The 15082-nt window shown below is 47.8% G+C and overlaps 1 protein-coding gene across 1 annotated transcript; it reads right to left on the bottom strand.

Moving 5' to 3' along the window:
* Positions 1 to 6527: 6527 nt before the first annotated feature.
* Positions 6528 to 13656, bottom strand: rtn4r (reticulon 4 receptor). The gene is made up of 2 exons (XM_033043368.1): positions 13129 to 13656; positions 6528 to 8618 (listed from the first exon to the last, which is right to left on the bottom strand). The coding sequence occupies exons 1-2, from the start codon at positions 13136 to 13138 to the stop codon at positions 7177 to 7179; spliced, it is 1452 nt and encodes a 483-aa protein (XP_032899259.1). The 5' UTR covers positions 13139 to 13656; the 3' UTR covers positions 6528 to 7176.
* Positions 13657 to 15082: the final 1426 nt, after the last annotated feature.

The following is a 15082-nucleotide window of genomic DNA, read 5'->3' on the forward strand; positions in this document are numbered from 1 at the left end:
CTATCTACATTACATCTGGGACGGGCATCTCATGTTGTAAATTACTGCAATGCAGCAAGATGCAGGGACGGCCGTTACTTTATATAGAATGCTGGAATTTACTGGCGTATACGGTTTAATGTAAATCTTATGGCTTAAACCATAACTTAACCGTGGGTGTCTGAACAGGCGTCTCGACCCGAAGCGTCACACAACCTTTTTTATCCAAAGATGCTGCCTTACTCGCTGAATTATTCCAACGCTTTGTGTCTATCTTTGGTACAAACCAGCTCCTGTTGTTCCCTGTTGTACTTAAACGATAGGTTTGTTTGGTTGGAGACACCTTTCTCCCACCATCTATCTCCCACACCCCGTTCACCCTGCTCCTTTCCGCTCCTCTGTGCAACACTCCCACTTCTGTATCCCATTTCCCTTTTATCTCCCCCCCCCCCCCTTCGCTCGTCCCCTTCCACCCACATCCCTCCCCCCAGCTCCATATTTCCCCCTTCTCTTCTCTCCTTATCTGACGCCCTTTTGTCTCTTTTTCACCTCCAGCCTTTGTCACCTTCACCCCCATCTGGCAATCAAACCCTCCTCTCTTCCCTCACCTGTATCCACTCATCACTTGCCAGACTAGGTCCCGTCCCTCTTCCAGCTTTCTCCACCCTCCTCCTCCACCTCATCTATCCATGTTCTCCAGAGAAGCTGCCTGACCCGCCGAGTTACTCCAGCACTTCGTGTCTTTTTATCCCACCACACCTGCTGCAAGTAAGAATTGTATTGTTCTGTCTGAGACATACGACAGTCAAAAACACTCTCCTGTCTTTTGACCTCTCTTTTCTAGCTTCCCCCTCCTTACTCCATCAGGCGTTAGAAGGGTCCCGACCCCAAACGCCGTCTGTCCATTTTCCTCCACAGATGCTGTTTGACCCGCTGTTCCTCCACCACTCTGTGTTTGGCTCAAGTATTTGGATTCCAACTACTTGACCCAAAACAGTACTATTTTCTAAGGTACACAAAAATGCTGGAGAAACTCAGCGGGTACAGCAGCATCTATGGAGCGAAGGAAATAGGCAACGTTTCGGGCCGAAACCGGGGGGGGGGTTGGGGTGACTTGGTACGGGAGACAAGTGTAGGAGAGGTGTACTGACTGTGTGGACAGATACTTTGGTAGTGATTGCCCGTGGGGTTCACTGTCAAGGACTTCATAATGCAGAGAGCATTATAAAAAGTTGCCGCAAAATAAATGTTGTGTGGATCTGCTATATCTGGGTATTGAAGGCACTTCTGGTCTGCAGTATGCAATAGTCATCAAAATACACTGCATTTTTAGAAAGGAAAAATGCAAAACATGTTAATCCCACATGATAGGCCTTAGTCATGGTGCTGTACAACACGGAAACAGGTCCTTCAGCCCAGCTTGGCCGTGCCGTCCAAGTTGGCGTCTTGAGGTAGTCCTATTTGCCTGCATGTGGCCCATAGCCCTCTACATCCATCCCATCCATTTGTCTGTAGTTAATAACCTCAAGAAAATATTAAGTCTACGTGAGCCTGCTTCAATTTCCTGAGTCCAACTCAGAGAGAGGTCTCCCCTATCCAGGGTTAATCGCTCCACAGCTCGCATTCTCAGCCCCAACCTCATCATCCCAATATATAACCTCCTCAATATATATAAATATATGTATATATATATAATATATATATATATATAATATATATATTTATATATATTGATGTATAACCCCCTACACGCAAGCACACACTTTTTTTAAAATCTTATATACATATATGGACTGTTATATATATGTGTGTGTGTACATAAATACACACACACACACACACACACACACACACACACACACACACACACACACACACACACACACATATATATATATATATATATATATATAGAGAGAGAGAGAGAGAGGGGGGGGGGGAGAATGAGAAAGAGAGGAGAGACACAAAAAGCTGGAGTAACAGCGGGACGGGCAGCATCTCTGGCGGGAAGAAATTGGTGACGTTTCGGGTCGAGACTCTTCGGTTTATATATACATATTGTCTATATATATTCCATCTTCGTTAAGTTTGGCCTGAGGCTATTGATCTCGGAAAACTCCAAGTTCTGGAGGAAACAAAGTGCTAGAGGAACCCAGCGGATCAGGCAGCATCTGTGGAAGGAATCGACAGGAGACGATTAGGGTCGGGACACTTCTTCAGATTTTCCAGCGCCTTGTGTTTAGCTGAAGATTCCAGCAACTGCAGTTCCTTCCTTGTGCCTCTATTATCCTCATTGAGGTAGTCAGCCCATTCGTCGGTTCAGATACGACGGTGAAAGAGTTAGACACGGAGTGCTGGAGTAACTCAGTGGGTCAGGCAGCATCTTTGGAGATAAGGGATGGGTGACGTTTTGGGTCGGGACCCTTCTAACGTTGGTACAAACCAGCATCCGCAGTTCTTGGGTCTGAAGAAGGGTTTCGGCCCGAAACGTCGCCTATTTCCTTCGCTCCATAGATGCTGCTGCACCCGCTGAGTTCCCCCAGCAATTTTGTGTACCTCCGCAGTTCTTTGTTTCTACGGGGATAGAGCTGTTCAACGCTGCCCTGGTCACTCCTCCGCCTGCAAGAGGTCGGAGTCACGTTCATGCAATCACCAGAAACAAGCCGTCAGATATCTAACGCCAGATATTTGAAAAAAAAAATACTTGATGCAGACCAATCTCCATTTATCGTTGATTTTAGGAACAGACAGACCACTGCCTCTGAAGCGAAGACTTTCATCAATGTTTAATAAAAAGAAATGATTAAAAGAAGCGAGATTGAATGGGAATATCTTCTGGCAATCTTATTAGTTTTTCTGCTGTCGTTTTGTTCCAGGTTTTACATTCCTGCCAGGGCTGAGCGATTTATTTAATGTGTTTCTGACAACATTGGCCCGGCATTGTTTTTTGATCTTATGCGGGGGGTTTAACACATTTTGTGCACGGTTATTTATAAGAGGGGGATACTTGAAGGTGGCGTTCAGCTAGAGCAGGTTGGCAGGTTTGATCTCATTGTGCACTGTATCTCCCTCCATCAACACCCTCCGACCACATCCTGCTGAACATTATGTGTTGGAAGGAACTGCAGATGCTGGTTTAAACCGAAGATAGACACAAAATGCTGGAGTAACTCAGTGGGACAGGCAACATCTCTGGAGCGAAGGAATGGGTGACGTTTCGGGCCGAGACCCTTCTACAATTTGAGTTACTGAAGCATTTGAGTTCAGTTTGATTGACTCCAGCATTTTGCGTCCATCTCTTTCTAAACATTGTTTTCACGGTTTATCTTGCTTCCAAAGAGCCACTAGCTAGATCGACACGTTTGTCAAAACCCTTGAAACAGTTCACTTATCTCCAAAGATAGGCACAAAATGCTGGAGTAACTCGGCGGGCCAGGCAGTATATCTGGAGAGAAGGAATGGGTGACGTTTCGGGTCGAGAATATCTCCATGTCTCCATCTTTTAATGTCACAAACAAAAAAATACATTTATTTAAAAGCATCTTGCTTGACCTCAGGACCCATTCCAACCGTACTTTGGACGGCAGGAACAATTTCGTTCACAGTAAGCCGGCAAACGAGCAGTGAGCCTGAAGAAGGGTGTCGACCCGAAACGCCACCCATTCCTACTCTCCAGAATCGCTGCCTGCCCCGCCGAGTTACTCCTGTATTTTGTGTCCAGACTAGCAGTGAGATTTTATTTTGTTGCAGCATTAATTTGATGAACGTTACCCAAGACACGGGTTGATTTGCTTGTCTCCATTTCCAATAGATCTTTAGGGGGCTATTTTACACCCACTAGAAGCAATATTTTGAGGGTACACAAAAATGCTGGAGAAACTCAGCGGGTGCAGCAGCATCTATGGAGCGAAGGAAATAGGCAACGTTTCGGGCCGAAACCCTTTGAATCTGAAGAAGGGTTTCGGCCCGAAACGTTGCCTATTTCCTTCGCTTCATAGATGCTGCTGCACCCGATGAGTTTCTCCAGCAATTTTGTGTACCTTCGATTTTCCAGCATCTGCAGTTCCTTCTTAAGCAATATTTTGAGGCTTCTTAGATTAGCCACATGCCCTCGGTTCCACACTGGCCTGTTGGATTAGATGTCTTCATTTCCAGTTTCTGGAATGAGATTTGAAACCTAGAGTTTCTGAGTCACCAACAGCAATCTCCAACCAAGGCTGAGAAATGTAATTCAGGACGGATGTGTGATAACTAAACAAATTACACTGACAATAGTATCATCAATATATGTTCTAGGCCTGGGGACTCCAATATAGAAAGTGCCACCTAGAAATAAATGTTTGAAGAAGTGCCTCGACCCGAAACGTCACACATTCCTTCTCTCCAGAGATGTCGCCTGTCCCGATGAGTTACTCCAGCATGTTGTGTCTATGTACAGATACTAAGCTGATAATTTTGTGGGGACACGAGGAACTGCAAGCGCTGGGATCTTGAGCAAAATACAAAGTGCTGGAGGAACTCATCGGGTCAGGCAGCATCTGGGGAGGGAACGAACCATTATCTGACCGGCCGATTCACCCCCGTGTAACAGGTGAGTCCAAAAATCAGTTTCCAACTTGTCTATTGTTGGCTGGTTTCAGCAATTAGGGTATTTGTACCTCGCTGTTAACAGTCCGGATAATTTTCCACTGACTAATTGTGGATTGAGTGAGGATAAGATCACAGTTTTATCCAGCTCCAAGATAAAAACTCAACTTACACTTGAGTAAGTTGCGCTACCAGAACTAGCTAGTATATCTGCATGCTGGCAATGTCTTCAGGAAAGATGTATTAAGAATAAACATGGGGAAAGAGACAATACATTAATAGGCATGAGCTTTCTAAAGGGGCTCTGCGGGATGGAGTTAGTACAGATGGCACTGGACAGGTAGAATTCGTACATGTTAAGTCGGTGCAGTTCTCAATCCTGTCTGAAGAAGGGTCTCGACCCGAAACGTCAGCCATTCCTTCTCTCCAGAGATGCTGCCTGTCCCGCTGAGTTACTCCAGCATTCTGTGTCTATCTGCATGTCCTTCCTACACATCACAATCCTTACAGATCTGTGCAAATTAACTGCAATTCGGGACATTGTACGTATCGCAGCTACCCCACATGTAACACTTATGAGGCCATAATTGCATTTACTAAACCAACATTGTCGGGCAGCGAGTCACTGAAAAGACTGAGCTAAATGGTTTGCAAGAATGGCGACCTAGGCGAGGAAGCGGTCAGTCTGTTTCTCTGACGCTGACATTGAGATTGTTGGGGCAGAGGAGGGAGCCCATCGTGAGGATCTCGGCCCTTCACTGCACCACGGTTCATATGACAACTAAAGTACCGTTGTACCATTGAGTCTAGGCAGATGAACCCGTTCCACCTCCTCACTAAGGTTGCAGATGTTAGGCGCAAAAATACTTCTTGCAATCCAGGCCCTCTTTGTTGTGCACAGTCCACACGTCTCCTAAGGCATGCAGAGCAGAGAAGTCAACCGGTCTGGCGCGATAACTGGTATGCGTTTTGGTGCATGTGTGCGAGTTGGACGGACGGAACCGCGCAAACCGCCCCCCTCCCCCCCGAGCGAACTGGCATTGCACATTAAAGAGGAGCGTAGTTCACGCACAAAGTAATCCGCATGACTTTCGGCAAAGACGCCACATAACATAGGAGGGGAAGATGGATGGATTGAATGGAGATACGATGAAGATTTGTAAATCGATGGGAATGGGCCAGGTTTGTTGTGTTTCTGTGTAGGAAGGAACTGCAGATGCTGGTTTACACCGAGGATAGACACACAATGCTGGAGTAACTCAACGGGACAGGCAGCATCTCTGGAGAGAAGGAATGGATGACGTTTCGGGTCGAGACCCTTCTTCATTCCTTCCTTCTTTCCTTCCATCGGGAGACTGGAGTTACTCCATCATTTGGTGTCTACCTTTGCTGTGTTTCTTTTTCTCAATAATATAAATATTATAAAATTTTACAATCCACCTGACATCCACCCACCCTACCCGTTTATCTGACAGTAAAATGTGTCTGGAATCTGTTACTAGGGGTGTGGGGAAAGCAGGGATAAAGACCTAAACTCAAAGAGGAGGGGGCTGGATTGTTTCAGCACGAGCGGTTTAGCTGCAGACCCTAACACACACAGCGCCTCCCCTCCAGCCTCGGTAATAACTGTAACGACCAGTTAATCTTCCGACCCTAATCTCTTCTCCATCATAGTTGACTTTTTACAAACCAGCGTGGATTAAACGCATTCGCAGATTCCTCCAATGCATCGCATCCTGGCTTAAATTATTGAATGCAACATAACAATTCTCACCCCCAAATTACAGGCAACCACCTAGGTTTTCCATTTTACTTTGCAGCGACTTTAATCTTGCAACAAGGGCAGACTCGACTCCTTCCGAGGTTGAATTAACTCGCGTCTTTGGAAGGAATCTTTTCCAAAAGCAACATTTGCAAACAAAAAAAAAAGTTTCATTGCACAAAACCCTTAGACGTAAGGATATCTTAGAAAAATCTCTTTTTATTTTTTTGTAATATATTTTGAGCCTTTTACACAAGTAAAATTAAACGCATTTTGGCAGCATTCTGTAACAAATGCAGCGGAGTGAAACGACAGGTTTGAGAGTCTGTACTTGGAGAGCGGAGAGAGAGAGTGAGAGAAAGGGGGAGAGAGACGAGAGCCAAATGCCCAGTGCATTACATCCCACATGGGAAAATCAAATCAAATCAAATCAAACTGAGGACGGAAATTGCAAGAACCGCAGCATAGATTCCCAGTTATCGATTCATCCTCAAACAGCCTTTTTTTTTTTAAAGTTGTCGACCCTCGGCTGTGAAAATTTATTCGATCATGAAATTAAACATTTTTTAGAAATCTTTTCTGCCCTTTTATTTTCTTGGAAAAGCTTGATTCACAATGGAATTTGGAAGGATGTATGTGTTGGCTTTTTAATAATTCGGGCACATATAAGTATATACACGATTTTGCGTTCGTTTTTTCCCCTCATTTGTTTTGTATTTTATAAAGGCATCCAGATTGTCTTGTCAAATGTTCAGAGCTTTCTTCGCCTATGATCTAGTCTCTCTTCAGAATCGACTTGCAGGGAGCGGTTGGAAGTAGTCGCCGAGCCCAGCCCAAACTTGAAGTGTTTACACCTGGCAACGAAGCAGCAGTAAGACGGCTATTAACCAGGCTGAGTGAAGTACTGACTTGCACAGAATAACTCCGCCTGAACCGTTGTTAAGACGGCAATGCGACGAGTCCGCCTTGGGCTTTTTATAGCATTTTCGTTTCTTTTTAGTCGTGGGGGTTGTAGAGGACTCTAGGTTGTCCAATAATTCAGGATTGAGCATGACTAACGATTGGTCTATTTTGGCAGAGTAGGTCCCCATGGGAGCGTCGCTCAAGCCGTTTTTGTAGCTTCCGTTTTTTGACAGATCGTTCTCCGCGTACTTAGTCTTGGAGATGTTCTCTTTGTCCTTCAGCGGGTTGTTGGTGAAGCCTCTGCTGTTGTAGGACGACGGGGGGGGTTTGTCTTTGGTCGAGGTGATGGAGGACTGGTCAGGGTCCGGTTGGCAGCACACGACAGAACCATCCCGCGAATCCAGCGGCGGTTGCGCGCTTGGCAGTTTGCCAGACCTGGTTCTCGTACTGAAAATACTGGTCTGGATCTGGTTGGAGGAGTCCAGGCACGTTTCCAGATCGCGACTGCTCAGTGCTTTCAGATCCCGGCCGAACAGGCGAGCGGGGATGTGACATTCCAATACAGAACTTGACCCGCGGAAGCGCCTGAACCACCCCCAAAGGGTCTGGGCTCGGCAGTCGCAAATCCACTGGTTTCCATTGAGTCGGAGGTACTGTAGTGTCACCAGCGGCTCCATAGTCTGCCCCGTCAGCACGGTGAGGTTGTTGTTGAAGAGGTACAACATCCCTAGCTTGCCCAGGTCGTGGAAGGCCCTGCGATGCACCGCGCTGATCCGGTTTTCATGCAGCAGCAATTTGTCCAGGTTGCTCAAACCCCGGAACACGTTCTCAGTCAGGCCTTTGACTCGGTTGCCGTGCAGGAACAAAGACGTGAGGTTGGCCAAGTCCGCGAATAGGTCGTCCCGCAGCTTCTCCAACACATTTCCCTGCAGGTAGAGGTACTGCAGGGACCTCAGCCCCCTGAATATGCCCTTGGGCAAGTCGGCCAGTCCGCACCTGTGGATGTGCAAAGTGTGCAGGCGCACCAGTCCGTTGAAAGCGGTCGGGATCAGCGACCTGAGGTTGATGTTCTCCCCAATATCCAGCTCTTCCAGCCGCCCCAAGCCAGCAAACGCGCCGGACTGGATGATGCTGATGTTATTGGAGTGTAGCCACAGCACAGTCAGGTTATGCCGGGAACTGAAACTGCTGGAGCTCACCAGGGGTATCCTGTTGTTCTGAAGAAAGATCCGTTGGCTTCGGAATGGGATCCCCTCGGGTATTGATTGGAACCCTTGCTGTTGGCAACTGACTGTCATGGGCTCGGTGTAACACGTACAACCCTTTGGACACGGTTCGGCCTTGGGGAGATAGTGCAGGCAAAGTGCGAGGAAGAGGAGCCTGTTCCCTGCGAAATAAAGACAATGGCCATGTCAGACACAAGGAATTGCGGATGCTGGCTTTCACCTATCACTTGCCAGGCTTTGTCCTGCCCCCTCCCCCCCCCCCCCTCCTGCTATCCCCCTCCCCTCCATCTCTCCACCAACACAATCAGCCTGTAGAAGAAGTAAAACGTCACCCATCCACGTCCTCTAGAGATGCTGCCTGACCCGCTGAGTTACTCCAGCACTTTGTGTCTTTCAATGGTAATGTCAGTCCAACCTGTACATGAAATGGACTCGCATTCGAAGACATTGTGCTAAGGCAGACACAAGGCACTGATGGTGCTGGTTTACCGAGAATAAAGGGAAAACACGATAAAACGTGCCGGAGTAATTCAGCGGGTCAGGCAACATCACTGGAGCAAATACCCATTCGCCAGGACAGATATTTATAAGAACTTATTCTTTGTAAGAATCTTAAGGGAATGGAATAAACTAGACAACAATATAGTCAAATCACCTTCACTAGACAGTTTTAAGGTGACACTAACAGCACGTTAGTGTGCACAACTCATCCAAGTTGGCGATACGCAAGGTACGGCCCTGCCGACTACAAATTCAGAAGGTTCAGAAGGAGAAGATGGGTAGGGAATGTGTCGGATCTGGGACGTCCCTTGTATTGTGGTGATCGCTCAGCAGAGACGAGGAACCGTTAGGGACGTCACTCGCTGCATCGCCCATGCTGCTCGGTCAACTGTGAGGAGACTCCACCATACTATGGCAACACCCACCATTCACCATCACTAATCCAGAGGGCATAACCTGCTTGCAGTCCAAATAATATCAGCTCCTTGTTTTCCATGGTGTTAAACCATTATAATTCCTTTTCAAGGTGCTTCTAAAAGCATCACCCCTCCCAAACACATCCACACACACAACACAACACACCACACACACACACACGCAAACACATCCACACACACAACACACCACACACCCACACACACCCACACACACACACACACAAACACATCCACACACACAACACACCACACACCCCCACACACACACACACAAACACATCCACACACACACACCACAAACACACAACACAAACACCCCCTCCCCCCAAATGCTTATGAATAGTGATACTTGTACTGAACTGTATAAAAAAAAGAATTCCACTGTTCCTCGGTACATGGGACAGATAAAGTACCATACACATAAACACACAAACACACACACTGCTAGCTGCACTGAATTACCAGTGCTAAGAGGTTTAACTTAATAACTGAAATTTTTTTTTAAAGCATGGATGATGGATACCTAACTATATAAGCAGACTTTTCTGAGTCGCAACACCATACTACAATAAGGACGTGCGTGGTCTGTTCATTTCCCTCCACAGAGAAAACTGCCTGACCCGCTGAGTTGCTCCAGCATTTGGGGCCTCGCACCAACAACACATTGCCTTACGCCAAGAGCGATGGGAGTTGGTTCAATATCCCGCCACTCCCCGTCACCACTGAGATCTCAGGTGGCAAGTTTATTCCGCGCCTAACGTGGAACTGTTCCATGGATGAGGGGGAAAGGATGGCGGGGCGGGAGGGGAGTGGGTGGGCGAGTGGACATGGAAGGCGGTTGAGGATGGGTACGGACAGCTCTGGATGGAAACCACTTTAAGAGGGACCTCAGTAGTAACTTTTTCCATTCAGAAGGTTATCTGTATGTGGAATGAGCTGCCAGAGGAAGCTATAGAAACTGGTAAATGTACGACTTTTAAAAGGGTTTGGACAGATTATAAAGATAGGGTTCAGATGGCTATGGGCCAAATGCAGGCAAATGGGTCTAGCCCCGAATGCCGAATAGTTCGGCATGGACAAGGCGGGCCGAATGGCCTATATCCGGCCCATATCCGCGCTGTACTTTTCCATGACTTGCAGTGGATGCGAGTTACTAACCAAGGGGACGATTTGACAGCGAGTATTGAATAGAAGGCGGGAATTAAACAACTCTGACATACTGGGATGTATAACCCTACTTTAGTAACCTCGCCGAAACAACCCTGTCTTCTGGAGATGTGGACTCATACATCAGCGAGACCGAACGCTGACTGGGCGATCGTTTCATGGAGCACATGCACTCAACCCTCGTGAACCACCCTGATCTCCCGGTTGCTAAACACTTTAACTCTCCTTCCCATTCCTACACAGACCTTTCTGTCCTCGGTCTCCTTCATTGTCAGAATGAGGCTAAACGCAAATTGGAGGAACAGCATCTCATATTTCGCTTGGGCAGTGGTCTGAATATCGATTTCTCTCACTTCAGGTAGCCCCGGCATTCCCTCTCTCTCTCTATCCCTACCCCACCCAAGTCGCACTAGCTTCTCCTTTTCACCCTACACACAGTTTACAATGGCCTGTTTCCTTTGTCATCCTTACTTTTTTTGCATATCTTTCATTCATAGTTCTTTAACTCTTCACATCGCCGTCTATATCTCTCGTGTCCCTTATCCCTAACCAGTCTGAAGAGGAGTCTCGACCCAAAACGTCACCCATTCCTTCTCTCCAGTGATGTTGCCTGTCCCGCTGAGTTACTCCAGCTTTTTATGTCTATCTGTCTTCTGGAAATATTCGTTTCATTTTGTTGAAATCCGACCAAATCTTAAGACTTTTCATTGCAACCACTGCACTTGCTGCTATCGGTCGCTACTAAATCGCACCCCCACTGTCCCATTTTCTATTCTATGCGCCACAGCGACGTATATTTTACCATCTCTTTTTTGTTGTTCGTTTTTTTTCCATTTTCTCTCATTTTTAATCCACGCCATATTAATTGGCCTACGAATGTTTCTGTGCATGTTTCTCAAATCCGTTTTCAAACCCCACGTTTCCTCGTTAGCTGATTCATTTCCTCTTCTCTCTCTCTCTCTCTCTCTCTCTCTCTCTCCCTCTGCCTTTCTCTATTTCTGCCTCTCTCTGTCTGTCTTTCTTTCTTTCGCTCTCTTTCTCCCCACTTCTGCCTTTTTCTATCTTTCTCAGTCTCTCACTCTCTCTCTGTCTCTCTCGCTCTGTCTCTTCCACTCTCTGTCTCTCACTCTCTCTCTGTCTCTCTCTCTTCGTCTCTTTCACTCTCTCTGTCTCTTTCTCACCCTGCGTCTGTCCGTTTCATTTTTCTCTCCTCACCCTCCCTCTTGGAAACATCTAAGTGCTTCCAACACATGTATCTCTCGTTCTTGCCGTCTCTCAGTCTAACAATTTCCACCTGCGTATCTCTATTCAGCTGTTTACTTCAATCATCCCATCTCTCCATTGTATTGCAGTCCATTCACATATATATTCGCAGCTTTAACTAATTGGACACCATACCCTCTTAGAACATAGTACACAGAACAGCACAGGAACGGGCCCTTCGGCCCACAATACCCGTGCGGATCATGCCGAGATAACCTAATCTCTTTTACGTGCATATGATCCATATCCCTATTTCACCCGCATATCCACGTGCCTATCTAATCGCATCTAAAACGCCAATATCGTTTCTGCCTCCACCACCACCATCCTGTCGGGTGAAAATATGTGCAAAAAACAACTTGACACATCTTCTTTAAACTTTGTCCCTCTCCCTTTAAAGCTCTACCCTCTGGACCTCTCTGCCCTATTTCGTCTTGCCCATCCCAGTCTCAGTGTGTGTCTATCTCTAATTATATCGTGTAGCCGCTGTTATCTGCGCAACTAACCAGCGAACTCGCTCTCTCTCTAAAATCATTTCACCCCCCCCCCCCCCCCCCCTCCCTTCTCCCGTTCCTCTTTCTGCGCCTCATATTTCCGCGGCGTCCCTCCCTCGTTCGGACGCTCATCGCTCATTCTGCCCACTCGTAATGTAGGTCTGCGCGCAACTTCAGTCGCCCCCACCCACCCCCGTCCATCTCCCCCTTTTCCTATCCCACTCCTGTCTCAAGGCGGTGTCGAGGGCCGGCAATGGGAAAACTTCAAGGTGCCGAAACACTCGGGACACCGCGCTCTGTCCGAAGCGCCGTGCAGCACCCCGACTCTCTGCATACCTGTCAAACCCGCTGTTAATTAGAAGCGATCTCCCGGTACAAACCTGGCTTCCCGGTCCCCTCTCCCCTCCACAACAACGACTGATCTTCCTAATTAGCACCGAGTGGGGGGAAAAGGAGGAACTTTTCTTGCGTGATTCACCCCTGCTTTTCATCGGGGACTAGTCGAGCCCGGGAGAGAATTATTGATCATTCGGGAGAATCCCACAGAGAGACGGGGATATCTCTAGACCCACTGTCCCAACAGTCGCCTCCTTTCAACCACAAGGCGATGCAATTTACCATCGCGACTCTAATCAGCGCGAATGTTTTGGTGGTTGTTGCTTGACATTGTCAGAGGATGGAAATATTTCAAACAGATTCCAGGCTCACGGCGAAATGGTAACACGCACTTTTCATGTAAGGACTGATAATCTTTTTTTTTTAGGTTTTATCCTTATTCTAAGAGAAAGTTGCTGTAGTTTTTCACCTACCTTCACCCATCTTTTCGCAGGCGGTGTTGTTGTAACGGAGGTGCTTTTCAGAAGTCGAGGCTGGTCTGGCCGACAAGTAAAAACCTCGCTAACAACGCCTTTCTAGTAGAGGGGAGGCGGAGAGACGAGGCGAGAAAGTTGAAACGGCCCGGCAGTTCGGAGAGGGGGGTCTCCCGGTGTGAGCAGAGTCAGGCATGGAGACGGGCTTGATCCAGACTCGACATCCAGTAAAATACCAGCATCAAGGAGAGGCAGAAGTCAGCAAAGTCCGATCCATGAGTCCCGAGATTGGGGAGTGGGAGAGAGGAAGTGGAGGAATGGTGGTGGTAGCGGGGAATAAAAGGATAAACGCTGAAGGCTACCCCGGTGTCAGGCTCCTTTTCCGCAGCGGAGAGGGAAGAGAGGTGACCCGCATTCAAGTCCGGGCGGCGAGTGCATGAAGCTCACGGTGCAGTAACGGAATGAATGTTTTATGGAGCTGGTGGGGCGGGTTCACGTGGGCGACGTGCTGAGAATCTGTCATCGGCAGATTGTGTGTGTGTGTGAGTGAGAGAGAGAGGGGGGGGGGGCGGTAGGGAGGGGAGGATGCGCCACTCTGTGAGAAACGACAGCAAGAACAAGAGGGAGATGTGGAGATACGGACAATCAGGGAAGAGAGGACAGAGGACGGCGTAAAAGAGAGATGGGGGGGGGGGGGGGGGGGTGGAAAGATGAGGGGGGGGGGGAGAGATGGAGAGGGCAGGAAACAGGGGGAGAGAGCGAGGGAGTAGAGTTCAACCAGAGACACAAGGATCTGCAGATGCCACTTTTCAAAACAAAAAACACACAGTGCTGGAGTAACTCCGCGGGTCAGGCAGCATCTCTGGAGAACATGGATAGGCAACGTCTTGGGTGGGGACCCTTCTTCGGACTGATTGTAGTAGGGGGGAGATATGGGATGCAGAATGTAGTACTCGTTGTAGCTGTATGTGTGTTAGAAGCAGCAGCCGTGGGCTGGAGGAGGGAGCGATCCAACGGCTCTCCCTCTCTCTACGCTCTCGCCCACCGAACAAGCAGAATCCTCCACTGTGTCCCTTCAACCACATGCGAACATTAGGCCGGGGCCGGGTCGGGGCCAGAGACAGAGACTTCACTGGGAACCACCCCATCCCGCGGCGCTACATCCGCGGGCTCTGTACATTGGGACTTGAGTTTAGTAAGAAGAACTAGAAAAGACCCTTAAAAGTGTATGTCCACATCCGCTGAGGGTGCTGTTCGGACCAGGGGGCAATTACCAAACTCTGTCTTAACGGGGGACAGCAGGGCGTTAAAATAATTAATTAAAAAAACCAAGTCGCTTAAATAAATGGACTGTCGGCATGCAAAAGAATTGCGCTCCTGTGTTGCTGATATCTGCGTTCAGACTGGAAGGTGGGTTTGCGTTTTGTACAGATCGTTGACAGATTTTTTTTACAGGGGCTTTCCGCAGGTCGGCAGCGGCTTATGTGTTAAGGGAACGGCTCACCCTCGTCAACCGGATTGTCCGACTCGAAGCTGGGGCCAGAGGGAAGTCCTACAGAGGTGCAGATACTGCTGGGTTATTAGAACATAGACACAAAATACTGGAGTAACTCAGCGGAACAGGCAGCATCTCTGGAGAGGAGGAATAGGTGGCGTTTCGGGTCGAGACCTTTCATCAGACTTCACCCATTCCTTCTCTCCAGAGATGCTGCCTGTCCCGCTGAGTTACTCCGGCATTTTGTGTCTATCTTCGGTTTAAAGCAGCAATTGCAGTTCCTTCCTGCACACTGGGTTATTAGAGTTGGGAATACACTCGCAGGGGAGAGCTGGAGGCAGGTTCAATAATATTAAATGTATAGACGCTCAGGATGTATTACGAGTTTTGCATGGTTGCTGTTTATATATATATATTTTTTTTTACTAAGACTAAAATTCATTTTTGAAATTAAAAAAA

The sequence above is a fragment of the Amblyraja radiata genome, chromosome 25 (assembly GCF_010909765.2).
Source record: "Amblyraja radiata isolate CabotCenter1 chromosome 25, sAmbRad1.1.pri, whole genome shotgun sequence".
Taxonomy (NCBI): domain Eukaryota; kingdom Metazoa; phylum Chordata; class Chondrichthyes; order Rajiformes; family Rajidae; genus Amblyraja; species Amblyraja radiata.